The sequence below is a fragment of the Tamandua tetradactyla genome, chromosome 1, assembly GCF_023851605.1.
Source record: "Tamandua tetradactyla isolate mTamTet1 chromosome 1, mTamTet1.pri, whole genome shotgun sequence".
NCBI lineage: Eukaryota > Metazoa > Chordata > Mammalia > Pilosa > Myrmecophagidae > Tamandua > Tamandua tetradactyla.
This window is the reverse complement of record NC_135327.1, coordinates 31,608,278-31,628,752: the sequence shown is the minus strand read 5'-3', so window position 1 is coordinate 31,628,752 and position 20,475 is coordinate 31,608,278. Positions and strand designations below refer to the sequence as shown.

The 20,475-nt window shown below is 40.5% G+C and overlaps 1 protein-coding gene and 1 pseudogene across 5 annotated transcripts in view; both read right to left on the bottom strand.

Moving 5' to 3' along the window:
• Positions 1-20,475, bottom strand: part of BCAS1 (brain enriched myelin associated protein 1) — a 114,307-nt gene that overhangs the window by 37,239 nt on the left and 56,593 nt on the right. For 3 of the 5 annotated variants that reach the window (XM_077113614.1, XM_077113622.1, XM_077113633.1), the window contains exons 5-7: positions 12,625-12,780; positions 11,628-11,672; positions 2,392-2,604 (exon numbers count right to left, since the gene is read on the bottom strand). In XM_077113614.1, coding sequence (XP_076969729.1) covers positions 2,392-2,604; positions 11,628-11,672; positions 12,625-12,780 — 414 coding nt within the window. Of the gene's footprint in view, positions 1-2,391; positions 2,605-8,917; positions 9,053-11,060; positions 11,109-11,627; positions 11,673-12,624; positions 12,781-20,475 lie in introns of all 5 variants that reach the window. The other 2 variants (XM_077113597.1, XM_077113606.1) reach the window with 2 other exon arrangements.
• Positions 16,457-16,555, bottom strand: LOC143653564 (U6 spliceosomal RNA; annotated as a pseudogene).

The window sequence follows — 20,475 nt, the reverse complement described above, 5'->3', positions numbered from 1 at the left end:
GCCAGTACATAATACATGTTAATTAACAGTAATGATTTTAATGAATGCTGGGAAGGATTAATGAGTGCTAGGAATATGCCAAGCCTATTTACATCTATTTAAGATTTTTCTTGACTAACTTCAGGTTGCTTTAAAAATTTCTGTAAGTTTATATAGTCAAATATTTGTTCCTGAACCCAGTATGAACAGACATTTTTAACACTGCTGTTATGGTACATTAGGTTCCCAGGATGGAATAAATGACATAGATAGTAGCTACCGTTTGCTGGCCATTTTTGTGCCAGGATCTGTGTAAAGGGGTTTACCAACATTCTCTAATTTAATCCTTACTTCATTTCTATCACATAGGTCTATTATTATTCCCACTTTACTAATGAGGAAAGTGAAACTCAGAGAGTTGGTGGTGTTGGGACTCAAAGTCAAGTTGTTCTGACTCAAAACTTTTAAACTTGCATCAGCGTTCCTCGAGCTTCTGTCATTTACCCCTTGCCTATGTGACTTTTGCCATATTCTCTGCAGGATCTAGATCTTTCATAGATGTGTGCTGCTGAGATCTACACAGGGTGGAGCTGACCCCCAGCCTCCAGCTGTCACGACTTGGGGATCCACTGCAGCAGTAATGACCAGGTCAAGCTCTCCCAGGCTGTTTCCAGCTAACAGCTGAACACAGTGGGGGTACTTGGCCATTCCTGCCCAACGTGGGACTCCTGGAATGGGGAATCTTTACTTCTCACGGCCACCCTCAATCTGAGGCTTTACCTATTTCTTTTCCTCCTGTCCCTCTCTCCCCCTTCACAAGTGTCAGACCAGTATTGTGGTCTGGGGGCTCATCCTCCCGACTCCTGTGCCTCCCCACCCTCACCCCCAGTCCTTTATCCTCCACAGGCATTTCCCCTCAATAAATCTCTCATACTTCAATTCTGTCTTGGTGGCTGCTTCTCAGAGGACCCCAAATTGACCAGTTTTATGTAATATCAGTATCATTATTTACTTAATACTTTCCTTTCAACCAGATTACTTTTCTTTCTTGTTTTTTTTTTTTTTTGCACGAGCAGGCACCGGGAATCAAACCCGGCTCTCCAGCATGGCAGATGAAAAACTCTGCCACTGCGCCACCATTGCCCGCCCATATATTTTTTTCCTTTTTTTATTCCAGGTTACTTTTTAAGCTAAATAAAGATAGTCTCACCTTGAGTAAAAGACATGTAAAACTCGAGTTAATGTACTAGCTACATTTTCTAATATACTTTGAATATATATAATTATTTAAATAAAAATGTTTGAATGTGGATCACCTCAGGAATCTTTTTTGCCACCATTTATGCATACAAGTCACTTGGAAATTCTTCTCGAAAGTATATTGCTGGTAAAAGATTTTAAAAAAATAAATAATTGCTGATGGGAGAGGAAAGAAGGTTAGAACTGAATGCCAACTGACATCACCCAAAGTTTTCATTAAATATCGGAGTCTGTGTTCTGGGCAGAACCTAGAAGGAAGATTTCTGTACAACAGGAAACAAATAGGAGAGAGGCACTAAAATCCAGCTGGATCCTAAACAAGAAAATAAAACTAAAACCATGGTGGAATATTTATTTATCGCCTGCTTTAAATTGCACGCCAAGTGGCATGGATGTTTGATAAAATTACTATTAGATTTTCCTAGGTTGAGAATGCAGCCTGCTCCACCCTGACTTCTTGCTCCTCAAAGTTAAAATAGGCCAGAGGGTTAAACATGTGTGGCAGCTGTGGACTGCATCGATATGATGAAGCAATAGCTCTTGCAATTACTCATCCCCTCCCCACTGCCTTTCATGGAACATACCTCAGGCACCTTAAATCTAGGAGGAAAAAATATTCAGTAGTTTAAACTTTCCTGTCCCAGAGCACATACGAACTTGCCCTAGTGGTACACTGGGGAGAACCCTTGTTTTTCCACAAGGAACGTAAGACCTAATAGCTCATAATGATGAATTACATCTTCCAGGGAAAAAGAAAAGATAAAGACCCAGGAGTGGTTCATCTCATCAGGGTGAGAACACTCAGAAGAAACCAGCAGGCAGCCAGAGTAATAAACCATTTCAGAAAGAAAATGAAATCATGAAATACTACAACTCTGAGTCACGAACAGGAGTAATTCTAAGAATGAAAAATCTACTTGCTCATTCCTTTCCTTTCTCATGAAACAAATGTGTGTGTGTGTGTGTGTTTTAAACATGATAGCATTTCATTCTTCCCAGGGGTAAATTATAAGTCTTTGACAGAATGGTAAGTTGGGTCATTTGCGGGAAAAAAGAAACTTTACACCTTGTTGGCTACACTGATGGACTGAATAGAAATAATTTTTCAAGTCATCCCAGCCCAAGAGTATTCTTCGAATCTCAAAAACTTACCTTTTTCCAAAACAGTTTTCCCAGAGGCAGAGAGGTGGGTCCTGTTTTCTCCTTGGCACCCTCCTTTGGGCTTTCTGTGGGTGCTGCAGTTTGCATATGACCTGGTGGATTGCAACCTTTGGGATTCTTGGCTGCTCCTTGGGTCTCCTGGGGTATCAAGTTGGCTTTGTCTGACTTATAGTCAACTGAAGTGGTGGATGACTTCTCAGCATCCTGTGGAGTTAAAAAAAATTTTTTTTTAATGAAGGGAAAACATCCAAACAGATCTCAAGAATTATAAGCAATGGACTGTGGTTATGGGTGATGTTAATTTTGTTTTATGCGACTTTTGGCATTTTCTGAATATTTTGCTGAGAGCATGGATTTGTGTCAAAATCAAGATAATTTCATTTTGGAAAAAAAATACAGAACCATTATCTATTGTGTTCGCATAAGCTGGTCATTAGGAATCAAGGAGATGGTTGGAAGCACCCATGTGAATGTACAGTTCTTATCTGGGCTGTTTGCCTCCGAATGGTTTCGATCATGTCCCCATCAGTAAAACACATTTTGAACACGCACCCCCAGTGCATGCATGCTTACTTATGTATGTGTTATAAACATGTACTGTCTCACTATTCCAAATTAGAAATTAAAGGAGGCTTAAAATAAATACAATTTAAAATATAAGTTCTGAGATTGTCTTCCCATACTCTGGAGATCACCGATCGAGGCTATAAAGTAAATATAAGGCAGCTAGACAAGTACTCAGTGAAGGGTCTTTAGTTGGAAGGGCAACCACAAACCCCATTTCTTCACTTTTAGCCCCAACTGCCACCCCCTACAATTAACACATCCTCAAATGCTATTTATCCAGTCCCTACTCTCTCTGTCTCTCTCTCTTTATGGCCAGGCTGAGGTCCAATTCTAGGGCATTTGATGTCTTCAGTGACTGGGCTGTTAATTCCTATGCTCAATATTAACTATTTCAGCTATCAAAAAGGTCATTTCTATACTTGGCTCTGCCACCTCCTGAGTCATAGGGTACAGAAAGAGTTGGGAAATAATAGTTTCAATTTATCTCAACATGAGTGGATACTGCATTTGCAATGCTAACACTAGTTCCATCTGATTTAATCTCTTCATCTTAATCATCAGCATTTTACAATTTTTGCTCCAGGGACCTGTGACTCAATGCCTCTTAATTTCCAGGGAAAGCAGAGCTATGGCTACATTTTCTTACTAAAAGAAAAAATTTTGGCAGTAAAAATGGGGTGTGGAGCAAATTCAGGACACTGAATCCTACTTGTGATGTGGAAGGTCCTAGAGACCAACTGCTCCAAAGCCCACATTCTCCCAGGCCATGATCTGTCCAACATTAAAGAGGGGGTGCGTCCTGGACTCCAGTTGGGACTTCTGGCTCCTACCTCGGCACTCTCTCCACTCCAGCACGTTGCTTCTCCAAGGGGTGTTTGCAAATACATGAATTTTCATATTGGTAAGATACAATATCTTGTGTATTGTAGTTTTTTTTTGTACTAAAGGGAGTCATTTATTGAGCAGACCCTAGGTTTGAATGGACAAGGGCCAAGTATAGAAATTACCTTTGTGATAGTTGATATAGTTAATATTGAAGGGATAACCCAGTTCTATTTAAAAGTGGACAAAACTACATAATGCCAGAATTTAAAATAACCTCTTCATTTCACAGCCAGTGAAGTTCAAATGGCCCAGCTCATGAGCTTCTGCATTATCTATGTTCCAAATACTCTCGGTATTTGGTGCTGTTTTTAGCTCTAAACAGTAATTAATTTAAAAGGGATTGGTCAAAAGAAAAGTGTCTCCCATGTAGCTGCCTTTCTTCTTTCAGAAAACAATTCTCTATGCATTTATCTACAAAAAAAAAATGCATTGAGTTCCTTCTATGAGCTGCCACATGTACTGAGCATTGGGGTTTCATGTCTTCATGGAGTTTATTATCTACTAAGCAAGACACACAAAAAAGTAAATCCACAAACGAATGTGAAATGTCCCTCTCCTACCAAGGGAGAGAGAGGAGACTTGATGCTAAGGACAAGAGAAGAAAAAGCTAAAAACATGAGTTAGATCCAGTCATGACAATCAAGGAATCAGGGAAGATTTTATGAGAAAGAGATGATGGTGCTATGGTCTAAAAGATGACTGGAATGAACTAGGCAGGGAGCAGGATTCTATGCATAAGGAGCAGCATACTCCATGGCCCTTAGGCAGGAGGAAGAGTGGCAAGTGTTTAGGACAGGAAGCAGAAAGAGCAAGGAGTGGTCAAACTTCATTGTCTCTCCAACATCAGCCACTCCCTTCTGCTTTCCCGGGAGAATCCCCATTTGTTTAGGGTCTTAGACCACGTACCTGGAGAACTGTGACTGATCCTGTTTCCATCTCTAAGAAACAGCTCTGATTAACTAGAGCTAATCATTAACCCTGCTAAGGTCAGTAGAGCAGAGGCTTAATTATTTAATGCCCCCATACGGGTTTGATTTAAATTCTGTTGCTTGATATTTTATACTTAGATTTGAGGACCTGTCCAGCTCATAGACGCCCCTTCATATGCACTCAGCCAACTCACCGAAAGCCCATGGGAGTTACAAATAAAAAAACTCCCAGGTTCTGAAATTCTAGATTTTCTCCTGAATGGATCCAGTTTACCAAATAAATCCATTACATACCTTCTGGCTTGGTTGGTTTCAGTACTCCATTTTACTTCCCTCAGTCTCCTCTTTCTGCCTAGTCCCATTGGATCATGATTGCTTCTTCAAGACCTAATTTCCAACCTTTAACTTTGATTTAATATTAACAGTAAAAAAGCAATGGTACCAGGCACTGTTCTAAGCACTTGAATGTTGTAACCACAGTCCTATGGGAAAAGCACTAATTACAATGTACATCTGACAGATGGGGGAATTTAGGTCCTTTGGGGTCAGATGACTTTCTCATGGTCACACTAATGTAAGGACAGAGTTGGTACTGGAATCCAAAGAGCCTGGCCTCAAAACCGAAGCTCTTCATAGCCTCCGCATTCACTGCCTCCATTAAATGAACATGTCCTCCCCAGTGTTGACCCGCCTGCCAAGGGATGGACCACCTACACTGTGTACCCCCAACAAAGGCAGTGCCAACCCCAAGTGGGGTTGACTGGGTCTTAGAGGGTGAGGAATATGATTTGTGACCCTCTAAAGGGACGTAGTTCATAAACAGACATGCAGTATATCTGTGGTGTTAAAAGTTCATGGGGCAGGGAGGGGGGCAACTGCAAAAACAATGTTTAAAATGGCTTTATGGTAGGATGTGATAATAGAAAAAAAGGTTGAGGAACAAGTCTACACTGACAAGTTTCACTGAATAGTGGTCCATTCTCTTTTCTTTATACTAGGGTGATCTCGAGACCCTAGAAAAACATTACAAGGGAATATACCTCTATGTTGTTTATAATACTAGCATATAAATTATATGTATGTAATTATTCATTGAATAAGTATCGCCCTTGCTAGACCATGAGTCCATGAGGCTAAGAGTTGTCATGCCTTAGACACCATTCCATCTATAGCTCCCACTGGACTCAGTGTCTGGCACAAAATAAGCATTAAATAAATAATTATCTGAAAGCAATGAGACAGAGAGAGACAGAGAGCACGTGAGCTACACAGGATCTTGTCATGTTATATTTCCATGGACTTTCTTTTTAGTAGGCTACAAAATCATATTCAGACCAACTTTTTTCCCACTGCTTGCCTACGCCTCTCCTAACTTCTCAAGCTGGTGCCCCAAGAGGTGTTCTGCCAATGTCAACTGACTTACTACTACTTGTAGTATGGGGAATACTACAAAAATTCTACCCATATTTTTCAGAGGCAATCCCATAAATAGGATGGCCAGATTTAGCAAATAAAAATGAAAATACAGGTCCTTCAGTTGAATTTGAATTGCAGGTAAACAACAAATAATTTTTTAAGTATAAAGTATGTCCCAAATATTACAAAGGACATACTTACACTAAAAAAAAACAATTCATTGTTTATTTAAAATTTGGATTTAACTGGGTCTTTTCTATTTTTTTCTGGAGACTCTACCTATCAAATCTTAATGAAGTAGATTTGGAGATTGCATAGCATATAGCCTTACCTTCTTTCATAATAAGTTTTCATCTTGTTTTCAAATTTGGGTTATGAGAGAGGGGAGGTGTTAGTAGGATGTAAATTGGTACCAAGAACTGAAAAACAATGAATGCATGGCAGAGCTTCTGAGTCACATGAGCCAGCGGCTAACATTTTCTGCCTTAGAGAGAGGGTGGGCACTGGGGAAACCTGAGTGGGGAGAGGAGTATTTCCGGGCATGGCAGAAACATTCTAAAACAATGCCCTGCTTTGTGTGCATGTTGTTGTCAAACACTGGAGGATGTGTGAAAAAGTTTGATTTTGAGGCACTGCCTTTGATAGGTCAAGAAAGATTCAGATTCAGCAAAGGAAAACCGTCAGTCTTGTTTAAGCAGGAAATTTATTTCGTTGATTAATTCCAGCCCTTCCCCACTTTTTAAAGCTAAATTCTTTTTATAGGAAGGAAAATTGAGATATAGAGAAATGAACCAAGGATTTAGCTAGTATTCACTAGATTTTTTTTAAAAGCAAAAGTAGAAGAGAGCATGCTTAACCTTGAATTTGCTTGGATTTCCCCTTTCCTTTCCTAGGTTACAACCCCCATGATGAAAAAAAACTGAGGGTGAGTATCATACCTCCTATAATTATATTGGTAGAATCTGGCAGGTCAGGTTTAATGCTCCTAACATTATGGATGATAGAATAATCAAAAGAAAAGAAATGAACTATACCAGGCACAGAGGCAAAAAGCCAAGTGTCTTTATCAAACTGCTGCATCAATGTTCTGCACAAATTCAGAACATTTGGGAATCGTCCCCTTTCATTTATGCTCATGTGAAAAACAGACTGAATGTAACTTAAGGCTAAACCTTGAAGTCCTTGTGTCTAAATGAAAGAATCCCAGAAAAGGAATGCTCCCCCTCCATCCACCTAGGATTCCCAGAATCCAATCCTTCCTCCAAATGCACCTCAGCAGCAGGAGGTGAGGTCAATGATTTTGGGAAACTAAAGAAAAAATAATGTTGAACTAGGATGGTCTCTTTATGTACAGGGAGAGCTTTTACAGATGTGAAATTTTGTAGTGCATGAAATGAATGTCTTAATGAAATGAAGATCTCGGGGGGAAATCACAAACATCTTAAACTTTCAAGGCCCCCTACTCACTCAAGCTCCAAGGGGAGTTAAGCTAGATCCCTTTGTTTGAAATCTCAGACACGTTTCACCAGCAGCCACCAAATTGTCTCCCACATACAGTACAGCCACTTTTTGATTTTCCATTCCCCATTGCAATACCTATCACTCCGTCCCTATTCCTCTCTTTACGGAACAAAATCAATCTGTATGGAAATGAAGGGTAGCTTCATAAAATAGTTTGTTTATACAAATTTTAGGTTCTCCTCTATTTCTACTGTGCTTTTATTTGCATACACAGTCCCGGGACTAAAATATCCAGCTGGGGAAGGTTTTAAATAAGTTCATTCAACTTAGTGGAGAATGGTGGCTATTTTAAACCAATTCTCAAGCACGCTGGCCCAATGCAGGGCTCCTTTTAATTGCTTTCAGACAAGTCCTGGAGTCTTCTTAGGGATATTTCCCAAACTGATATGGAGATATAATTTGCTCTGCCTTCAATCATTGATTGTTTTCTGCTTGGGCTTCCAGTTGCATTTGGTACAAGCTTAGTTAATACTGGAAATAGAAGAAACAGGCCACAGAAAGGTAAAGTTGTTATCTTGAGGTTAGACAAGTATTTCCCAAAGTGCGGGAAGCATACCACAGTTGGCATTGAGATGATTTGAGGTGATGCAGAGATCTGGCATTAGGTAACACTCAGAGAGTGAAAATCCTTTTCCTTTTTCAACTCCAATTTAATTCTCCTAATAACATTCAGGGAAAAGCCTCAGTCTGGTGTGGTACATCTTTACCATTTCTCTACCGCTTGCTAATCACCTTTTAATAAAGAAAGAGAGGGCATCGACTCAGAGACTGAGACAACCGAAGCAGCTAGAATATCATATCTGTTTTCAGTTATTCATATTAATTGTTATCTTTCTTTTTATGAGTTTTGCATGATGTAATATAAAGTTTCAATTTAAATAGGAAATATCAAATAAATAATAGAGCCACTGGCAAAAATGTGGAAGGTGGTATGCAAACAACTGACTTTGGGGAAACACTGGGTTAGAAGAATTATTTCAGAACCCTGGTCCACATGAGGCAGAAAGCAGTCTGAGATGTTTGTAATTATGCGGACTTAAAAAACATCCCTGAAATTTGATTCATGTCATCTTTAATTTTTTTTAAATTACAATCTCAGCCACCCCAGGCTCGGTCTTCACTGAAGCAGAGCTGGGTGGATACAGGAAGGGTGAAGACCAGGGTTCTTTGTTTGTCCCCTTGTTTAATAAGATACAGACCTTATGCCTAAAGAACTTTCTAAAGGCGAGTCCTAGCCTGGGGCTATCCAGGTGCTTTTTCTTGGCTCCTTTTGCCTGGAGCTCTGATGTCTTCTGATCAGCTTGTCCATCACAGACACTTTCTGCTTTGGATGCCTTTTGGGCAACAGCAGTCACAGCTCAGAACTTTATTTTTAAACAAAATCCATTTTTTTTTCCTGTTGTTTTTAAGTGCATCAATACACATTGACAATTAACTGATGGTATAGCTCCTCCATCCCCCAACCACAAGCCATCATGTGAATGTTTATCTTTTTTAAACTCTCAAAGACGATTTGCCACAGAGAATACTCAGTCAATTTCAGGTACGCATTGATTTTCAACAGGATGACCTATTTAAATGACCCAGATCAACTCAATTTCTTTTGCTAAAGACAATAATAGGACATTTAAGCTCTGTCTACATGATATAAAAGCATCTAGATGAAAAATAAATGTAAAAGACAATGCAGGCCTGATTTGATAGCTTTAAATACCTAAACGTGATTGTCACCTGGGAAAGAAGAAAATGCTTGAAGAAAATGATTTATTCTTACTTTCTGTGGTCAAGTTAAATACCAAATGGCTTTTAATCCTAACTGATTTCCTTTTACTAAGTATTAGAAACTTCATGGAGCTCATATCACTTGCAAAATTTTCAACTGACTTCTAGGTGGGCAGATTTCCCAGGCAAAGGAAGTTTCTAGTGTGAACCAGTCTACTTAGCCGAAGTAGGCAGAGAATGGAACTGAAATAACCTAGTTACCACTACTCAAAATCGCTGACTCGTTACAAATGCTGGGAGATTTTGTGGGGGGTGCATAGTGTGCTGAAAACCGCCCAGGACCAAATGGAAAGATAAGCAAATGGTGCAGACTTTCAAAAGCATGAACCTAAGAACTTCAGTAGAAAGGATGTTTACAAAGGTAAATTATACAAGAATGAGGTTTATACAAAAGGGCGTGCCAGACAACCTACATCCAAAAAACCCTCTTTGAGACCCATTTCCACCAGCAGGCCCCCACGGGTGTCTCAGCAACACAGATTTTATCAGTTAAGCACATCCAGTTGGGACCACATTCTGGGTCAGAGAAGAGTCTGGGTGCTTGGTCTGCTGAAGGGAGCGAGTGTATCAGGCTGCTTGGGAAGCCACACAACTGCCCACATACCACAATACTGATTGCTTAATATTCTCACTATGTGGCCTCAAGCCACGCAGGACATAGAACCAAAAGAGAAGCATTTTGGCCCAACCATACATTGAACTTGATCTTAGCTGCCTTGTAGCAAATGAATCCTTGTATAGGAAAATGCATTTAGATGTCTCAGATATATTTTTGTGTGTGAAAAAGTAAATCTTATCAAACCAGTCAATGACATATAAACATAATGATGATGTTCAATTTGTCTTGCATATAATTACGGAAATAAAGATCACCTACATCTAAAGACAGCTCTATGGTTTACAGGGCATTGTCACCCCTTCCTTCAATCCTGGGGGTGGAAAGCTATAATTTTTATTGATCCAGTTTTACACATGTGGAAACTTGGTTCAGACAGGTTAGGATTACACACGTATCGAGAAATAGAACTGGAGCTCCAACACAGGTCTGAGATAAAGTCTAGCATTCTTTTCTAGCAACTTAGGTTCTGCAAATAGGAATAGCAGATATATTGGGCTGACCAAGCCATTCATTTTGTCCCAGTGTCTTTCAAGTCACTTTCAGCTATCAAAGAAAGGAGCAGGACATTTCTTTATCACCAACTTAAACTTACTCCACAATTCCCATAAAATTTAAACCACGCATTCTCCTAACAGTCCTGTCAAGTGCAAATGAAAAATATCTCTAGAAATTAGTTGTTCCAAATCAAATTTATTTGGGGGCGGTGGAGAAATTAGTCGAATTCCTAGACTGATGGTGAAAATTCTAAGCTCTCTAGGTATCCTAACACTTTTATGTATTCCTCCATTTGGCAGTGTCCAATGAAGACTATTTTATTTCACCAAATGAACACATCTTCAGTGGAAGCTTTTTTTTTTTTTCAAATGACTTGAAAAACAAACAACATATTTCAAAGATAACAAAAATAAAGCAGCATTTTTCTTCTTTAAATCGAGTCTCACCTCTTTCTCATTCCAATGGCTACAATTCCTGGATATCTCCATATACAACTAAAATGAGTAAGATGATGATGTAATGATCAATATTATATTCCTGTTCTATTTAAGAGATAATTATTGTGATATTATTTAGCCAGAATTGGAATATCTTTCAAGCTTCCCACGAAAAATTTCATTAAGATACCATTAGCATAAATTAAACATTTTAAAACAAGTCTAACAGCAATATTCAACAGCTAAATAAAAATACACACAGGGCGGGCCGCGGTGGCTCAGCGGGCAAGAGTGCTTGCCTGCCATGCCGGAGGACCCCGGTTCGATTCCCGGCCCCAGCCCATGTAAAAAACAAACAAACAAACAAAATATAATAAAATAAGAAAATGTTTAAAGATGTTTCCCTTTCTTCCTCCCTTCCTTCCTTCCATCCTTCCTTCCTTCTCTGTCTTTCTTTCTTTAAAAAAAAAAAAAAAAAAAAAAAAATACACACAAATTCAAGAAATAAATAAGCAGATTCAAATTCAAATGCAATTCTAGGCACCCACCAAAACACACACATTTCAAACTGCCTACCGTGTCTTCCAGATCTTTTTTCGTTTCAGCTTTGTTAGGTGAGACCTTAAAAGTTTGAGAAAACAAAATGTTAAAAATCATAGCTCTTTGGAATGAATTTTAGCTCACAGTTACATAGTTCTTTAGGATGGTCCGTTTTACTATACAGACAAAGAATGAAATGAGAAGTCCTTTCAGATCAGTAGAAACCCAAGGACTTCTGGGTAAACCTAGGTATACGAAAGGTAACATTTATGTTAACAGCAGTCATATTTTACAATGAAATGCATCAGATCTTACACATTCAACGTTTGACCACATTTAAAATGGTCTCCCTGGCAGGCCACAGATTTTTCAAGGATTCTACCATTAGTTGCCTCAGACAAATGGACAACTTTGGTGTTTGTGGCACATTCTGTTGACATTTTTTGTTTTAACTTTTGAGATTAGTCTTGATATTTGGAAATAGCATCTGGAGCTGTCTCCTCAATTATGCAGTCATATATCAGCCCTTTTATGAATATCTGGCATATGTCAGGTTGTGGGCTTTGGTGTGTCAGAAATGAGCAAGCAAAGGATGACATGCTCACTGCCTCCATCTCATTAAAGTGGTAGAGTTAGATGTAACAAGATAGAAAGTGATTTCCACAGAGTGTTTTGCCATATGCGTGCCAAAACTGTGTCTATAGGTCAATAACACGTGAAGACATTTTCCTATAATTGTTATAATGAATGACCATAAAACACCACCCAATTGCAATAGAATTCCATTATGATGCATAGTTTGGGCACCCACTGTTCGTACCTGTTCCCGATGCTAGCAACTTCCTCATCAAAAGCCTGATGCAACACAAATACCTTACGAAACACATCACACATGCTGTCGCTTCTCGAATGTTCCAGCTGCATTGCGGTGATAACCCATGTAGTAGAGTAACATTCAAATAAGCATTCTTCTTAAGATTAATGAAACTTTTCAACAAAGAAACTGAAGGAAAAAAAGGAGGAAACTACTTACCAGAGTTTTAAAGAAACTCATGATGGAACTATTATTCTCTGTTATATTTGTTGTCTGGGGATTCTCTTTTGCAATTGTCAGTTCTTCTGGGTCCTTGGGGACAGAGGGACTCAAAGGTGTGATTTCTTGTCCTTTTTCCTTGCTGGCACCTATGTCCTAAGAGCAAAGCCGAGTTTTCACAATTGCAACTTGTTGAATGTGGACTCTCAAAGTAATTTTTTTTTTTGCTTTGCACCACTTTCTCCCTTATTCTCTCATTCCAGCCATACTTCTTCTGCCCACAGGAGTGTAGAACAATCAGGAGCTTATGGGACTCGCTCTTCCTTCTCCCTCCCTGCTCTTTCTAACATATTCAGCATTTGCAGCTGGTTAGAGGGACACTGTTTGGAGCCAGAGGGTAACAAACACAGCAGTGCATGTAGCATTGCAGACAAAAATCCTTTTCTCCTTATTCTGCAAAGATGTTGTGTAAGAAGCCAATGTTGTCTATTGTTGTGTTCTCCTTGTCTAATGATTTGTATGTTATCCCCAGAGATGCCTTTATTTGACTTCCACAATCCCCACAGTGGTAAGTTATATCAGCTAGAAATATGTATGGGTATTTTGAAATAATAACTCACCTTTTGGGATCTGAGAGTTAATCCGTGGAGGACGGTGATAGGGAAACAGATTCTCTCCTCTAACTCTCCCAGGAGGGTAGGATGCATTCTGAATCTGTCCTCTTTTCTCCATTTCCACCCCCACGACCTTGAGCCAACCCACTGTCATCTCTCTGTTGCAGGACTGTGACAGCCTCCTGCCCTGTCTCCTTGGGCTCTTGCTTCCCTTCAATCCAGCCTTTGCTCCTTAGCACCTCCAGTGGCTTCTTATTGCCCTTAGAGTCAAGTCCAAACCCCAATACAGGGTGTCCAAGGTCTGCTGTGGTCTGGCCCATGCCTACATCTTCAACCTCTCCGTGCCACCCTCTCCTTCACTTCATTCTCTCTGACCACTGTTTTCTTTGAGTTTCTCAAACATACCACAAGCTATTTCCAACCGCAGGGCTTTCTGCCTGGAATGTCCTTTCCCACTTTATGCTTGTGGGTAATTTCCATTCATCTTTCATGTCTTTAGCATCACAACTAAATGTCCAGCTCAAGTCTCTTTCCCCTCAATATCACCTCTACTACAGCACCTTGCCCTTTTTTATCCGGGCTTTCACAACATTTTTATTTATTTGTTTAATATCTGCTCCTTTTCTTGTCCCCCTTTTGGACTGGAAGCTCAATTGGCTGTATCTACTTTGTTCACTGGTGTTTTTCTAATACCTATTTTGCACAGCAGACGTTCAATAAGTAGGCAATATTTGACTACTTAACAGATGAATAGATACAAAAAATGAAGATTTTATATACCTGGGATGGTGCTATCTGTACTAACCTACTTTTTACACTCATCGACATGGTATAGACATCTTTTTATTGTGATACAGCTAGTTCTGCTTCATTCTTTAAGTCTTACATGGTGTCCCACTGTCTGATTGCAATATTATTTATCATCTAATAGCCTTAATGATGGGACTTCATGGCATTCAGTTTTACATCCAGGGTATTTCAAGTGGTGTTAAAATGGACAATCCACATTTATATTTTTATTCATTCATGTGTATCTATATTTCCTTTGGCTAAATTCCCTGAAATGAAATTGTTGGGTCAACAAGTATGCACATTTTAAAACTTGTTAAGTATCCTTGCAAAAAATTGACAGATTTCACAAGAAAGGTCCTTCAGGTACTTCTCTGGATCTGAAAGATTGCTTGGGCTATTGGTAGGGGGAGTAGATGATACATAAAACCAACGTAGAGTGGGCAGATCAGGGCATACAGGTCAGAGATTTACAGTGAGGGGCTGACTCGCCGACTCTCACCTCTGCTCTCTCCATCTTCCCTTCCCTCCTGTGTGGTCCTTTGGGGGTTCTGCCTCCTCCAAGTCATCTCCCCATCCCCACCTTCTGCCAAACTTTGTTTCCTCTTCTTAAAAGAGAATGTAAGGGAACCCTTTGTTTACTCAAGGATTTCTAAGAATGCCAGACATATGGGGTGGGGAAGGGTGGATACCAACATCAGAATTTGCATTACTGTCTATTTGGACTATTTCTGATAGATTTGATAGCCTTACACCTTGACTCCCTAATTTTGTATTTCCTGTTCTGGGATTGATCGTTTCTGAAAGTTCAGTATAAACTGATGTGGTTTGACCACCCCAATCACTGAAATATAATTCAGTTCAACTAAATGACTATTTATTGAGCATTACTTGTATACCTGTAGTCTCTCTCGTATAAGCTAGTATAATTTTGAAGATCATCTAATCTCAATATATCTTTATTTATAATGTCAAACATGCTGTATTTACAACACAAGCTCTGTACAAATCAGTGTCAAATTCTGTATAAATCAGTGATACATACATTTCATCATTTACTCTTTACAATGACTCTCTGTGGTAAATGTTGTAATGGACAGTTTATAAATGATGGAAAAATAGTCAGGCTCAGAGAGGTTAGGTTACTTGCCCATGATCACAAAGCCAGAAAGGGACAGATCTAGGTATTCTAACCCAGGCTTGCTAGAACTGAACATCTTAATTTCTATAGATCGTTTGGCTGTGAGTGTCAGCTTAGCCAAATTTGCATAGTGAGAGCAATAAAATTCGCCATCGGATAAATTAATCCAGGCACTGGGAACCATTTTGGGGATTATATACAAAAAATTTTTCAATCAGTAAATTCCATACCTGAAGATCCTGACCTCACATAGTTCAAGTTTCCCAGGAAGTACTGCCCTTTGCCTCTGTCTATACCACTTCACCTCTATTTCTGGAAAAATACTTCTTTATGCACTATTCCTGGCTCTGTGCAAATGTCAGATACTGTGACTTCCCATCCTTTCTGGTGTTCACCCCCCCCCCCCCCCCCCAGCTTTCACTGCCTTCCTGGCATGCCTATGCTGGGTCATGCACTGCCCAATGCTCCATGGGGAGCCTCTGGCAACTTCTGCAGTTCTCTCTCTGTCTCTGTCTCCGTCTCTCTCGTCTCAGATACTTTGTCCTGTGAACTCTGGTCACATTGGTCTTCCTGGGCTCTCAGTTCCATCTTCTCAACTCAGGGAGCTTGCTGGGCTCTACCTCGCTTCTCCTCCCTGCGCTGTGGTCTAACTGTCTCAAGGCAGTACGCTGGGGCAATTGCTGGGTTTGTTTCTTTAGTTTCCCATCTCTCAGGGATCACCTGTCTTTTGTCGCCTTGTATTCAAAGTCTCGAACACTGTTACTGCAATATTTTGTTCAGGTGTTTGAATGTTTCAGGACGGAGGGTAAATCCACTCTGCTATTCCATCGTGGCCTAAAATTTCTACCCTACCCTGTTTATAGCAGGCTAGTGTCGGTACATGCTGATGACAGGTGGGGCGATTTTAAGTGGTGCATGAAACTTTGAGTTACATCACCCTGTAAAAAGCAATGGCGACAGCACAATAATACCTAATTGTAAAGTAATCATGTTAAAACACTGAATGAAGCTGCATCTGAGTTAAAAAAAAAAAAAAAAAAAAAAAAAAAAGCAATGGCAATGAAATCACATCTGAAAAGAAGATAGCTCCCCAAACTTGAAATTAATAGAAAAGTATTTGAAATACAGATTTGACTTCTAAAATTAACAATAAATCTTGCTCTGAGGATATTTCAAGCCTTGAGATACTATTTAATGATAGAAGTCACAGTATTATTTACAAATGAATGAATGGATAAATGAAGGCTGATGAGCAATGTTGAATTTTTTTGTTAGGGGAAAAACTCTAAAAATTATGGAAAGCTTCACGAATTTGCATGTCATCCTTTCTCAGGAGCCTTCTCTGTATTTGTCCCAATTTTAGTATATGTGCTGCTGAAGCGAGCACTGACAAATTTTTTTAACTGGTAGATATATAGTTAAGTAATTTTGAAAATCAGAGTTTACTATCCATTGTGTTTTACTGCTATGTGTTTTGCATGACCCCTGTCTCCCCTGTATCCCTTATGCTGAATTTCTGAAATTGTCTGTTTAATCGTTGGCACTGCTAACTGTGAGCCCCTAAATATGGCACCATGCCCATCTCGTTCATGGCAGTGTCAGGTAGTTGTTAAAAGTCTACGTTCACTTGCCAGCCCCACTCTTACCAGCTGAGGGATCCCAAGCAGAGTCTCAGCCTCTCTGAGACAGTCTTCATCTAACATTAGATTAATAATACACTCTACCTTATATAATTTATTGTGAGTTTTAATGGGAAATAAGGCATGCAAATTGCTTAGCACAATGCCTGGTGTCAAAATGTTCAAGAAATATTGGTAAAACAGCAACAACAAAACCTGGAAAACTCCATACAATTCTTCAAGTGCCCGGCACAAAGTAAGTGCTCGGCACAAAGTAAGTGCTCAAGAAACATCTTTGGAATGGATGAATGATTGAGGAGTAAATTCTTTTTTTCTACATCTCTGTGTACACCGTGCTCTCTCCCCAGCTTCCCTTCTACTCTTGGGCTGCTAGGTTACCTCATACCTGTCCATTGTAATGGCTTTGGCTTGAGTCTACCTTCTTTCCCTAAAGCCTCCTGGGTCTCTAAATTTTTGCACAATCCTGCTCCTCAGGGTTCTCCTCTGACTTGGCTTATATACATAGGGTGACCTAACAGCAAAGCCTGGGTTGGAATAGCTTGCATTTAAAAAGAAGCCTTTGTGGGGTTGCTACAAAAGCAATGCATATTAAAAAAATAAAGATAGGGCAATGGTGGCTCTGTGGCAGAATTCTCGTCTGTTGTGCCAGAGATCTGGGTTCGATTCCCAGAGCTTGCCCAAACAAACAAAAAATCCACTTTATTAACTTTGGGCTGGCCATGGTGGCTTGCCTACCACGGCGGAGACCCGGGCTTGATACCCGGTGTCTGCCCATGCAAAAATAATAAAAAAAAAAGTTAAGATAATACACAGATTCCTCAATGGTCTGATTCAGCTCAAAGACTATTTTTAAGTGTCTATGAAATGTCTAATAAAAAGACAGAACTTCGTGAAACTAAAAGCAGGTAAAAACCATAGCCTTAACAATTTTGTTAGGTTTTCGAGCTAATTCCAGGCAAAAAGTGTTTTACTTTGGAAGCAATGCACTTAAAAAAAATGAGTTTACTCTGGAAGAGATGCACTTTTAAAAAATGAGTTTACTTTGGAAGAGATGCGCTTTTAAAAAATGAGTTCTAATATGAGTTGAGCCCTTCTTTAGTGCCGAGGTATAATTCAGTTCCAGGTTAAGTTGAAAAGGATGAGGGCTGCAAATTTCACTGCTGGTGTTCCTACAGTTGGTGACAAGTAAGATGATGTTAGGTGGTGCAACTCACACATACACACACATACTCCCGCACATATATGTAATAGGTTATTATCCTAATGTGCATTAGGAAAATATTTCTAGCATCAAATTTTTACTATGATAGATAACTTTGCTTATGTGAAGCTGAGGAAAAAGTAAAGTGAATAATTTTAAATACAAATATTACATACATAATTGAACAGGGGTTTTGAAGATGAGCATATAGGAAAGTGATATGAAAAATAAATGTAGATTGAGAAATGCATCACTAGGCATAAATAAGGCATTGCTTAGGAACAAGTCACTTATTTCCATCCATCCCTTTCTTTGGCTTCCTTTAGTAAATATATGAGGGTCTCGTAACTATGCGCAGGCTGCGGAGAGGCCGTGGTGCGGGCAGGGGCTCTTCCAGACTCAATTTCCTGCTCTTCAGTTCCCGACTCGTGATCCTGGACACATTCCCTAACACCTCTCCTCAATTTACTCATTTGGAAAAGGGGGATAAATTAATAGCACCAGCCTTTCACATTTGTTGGGGGGAATAAATGGGATAAACCACAGCAAGGGTTCAGAGCAATATGTGGCACACCATTAAGCATTTAGTAAATGTTAACTATGATGTATTTTTTTAATGATAGCACTGTGGTGGGTCCTATGAGATACACAAAGATGAACCAGACATGTTCCTCTCTTTCAGGCACTTAGAGTCTAGCGGTGAATAAAGGCAGTTGGAGCGAGATAACTGATAAAAAGATAAGTGAGTTTCACTAGACCAGTGGTTCTCAACCTGGGCTGCATGTTAGAATCACCTGGGCAGTTTTTAAAGCAATGCCAATGCCTAGACCCCACTTAGACCAATTAAATCAGAATCTCCGTAGGTGGGGTCCAGGCATCAATAGTTTTGGAGCTCCTCAGGTGATTCCAATGTGTGCCAAAGTTGAGAATGACTGAACTAGCAGTGCAGGAAGGCTTGATGAGGAAGCACCATTGCTTATTCCTTGGAGACCAAGTTGTATTTAGACATGTGTGGGGATGGGTGGGTGGATGGAGAAATTCCAATCCGGATAAATTGCAGGGAAGGGTGAGGTAGGGAAGTGGGACAGGGAAGGTTTGGAGGATTGGATTTTCAGATTAACTGAGAGAGCAGGAGCCTGAGGGGTCAGATGGTAAGATTGTGGAAGGGTTGAGTGCCAGCTTGAGTAATAGGCACTGGGACCCCCCCACAGGCAAAATGGCAGAGTAATAAATTTTACAAATCACTCCCTCCACTAGAAGATGGAAAGAGCTGGAAAACGAGGCAGGAAGTAACAAGGTGGTAATCCTGGAACCAGAATGGGCCTTTGCAACAACTACAGCAGTGCCAGAGGAAGTGAGAGGTTGCGGAGGGCTCAGCATCCGTAAGGGAAAGCAGGAATCCGGGAGCAGCCGGAGGCCCGCGGCAGAGGCTGCAGGAACAGCCGCCGCAGCGCGGCCTGGAGGCTGACCACAGCCGGCCGGGCCGGCCGGGGCTGGCAGAGGAAACCTCCCCTCTGAAAAGTTGGGGCTGAGGGTTGCGTTGGCCTGGGGGTGCATGAAGGGCCCCCGTGGAAATCGGCTGCACGTTCGGCCCTCGGGGTAGCAGCGCCCCCAGCCTCCCACGAGCAGCCACCTGGACCGCAAGAGCTATGTTTTGTTGTTGACCCCCACCCCCACCCCCTGCCTTTCTTGCCGTCTAGGGGTGTTTCCTGGTTTGGCGGACCCTTGGGGCACTGCGCGGACTACCACCTGGGTTTCTGCCCTTTCTGCAGCGGCGTCCTCAGGCTTCACGTCAGCATCTACCAGGACGTACGCCCCATGCACTTTTTATTGGCTGGGCTTCTTTCTCTTTGCTGCATAATTTGGTCTGGCAGATCCCTGAGGTCCAGCACAAGGCTAGCATCGTTTTCTCTCAGAAGCAGCGTCTCCTGGCTTCACACCGGCTTCTACAAGGACGTAAAGAACCAGTGCACCGCTTTTCTCGTCTTTTCTTTTCTTTCTTCCTCTCTCCCACCCCCCTTCCTTCTTTCCTTCTCTTTTTGTTTTTTTTTCTCTGTTTTAAATTTTTGGGTCTGGTGGAATCCTGAGGGACTAGCAGGGACACTGGCCTAGGTTTTAGCCTTGAAACCTAGGCTTCAAACAGCAGCTTCTGGCTTCCCACTGGGATATAACAAGAGATTTGGAGAGGAACTGCACTTCATTATTTCATTATTTTTTTCTCCTTGTATTTGGGGGTGGGGGGGACGATTCGATAGTTTTATCCGTTTGTTAGTTTTGTTGTGGGGTTTTTTTTTTCACTTTTCTCTCTCTCCCCTTTCTTTCCTTCCATATATATATACAGAAATATATATATATATAATATAATATATATATATATTTAAATTCTTTCTCTTAGTCTGGTGAACTGAAAAGTGGAGAACTAGATTTCCAGGGTGGCCACAACTTAACACTCAGAAAGTCCAGTTC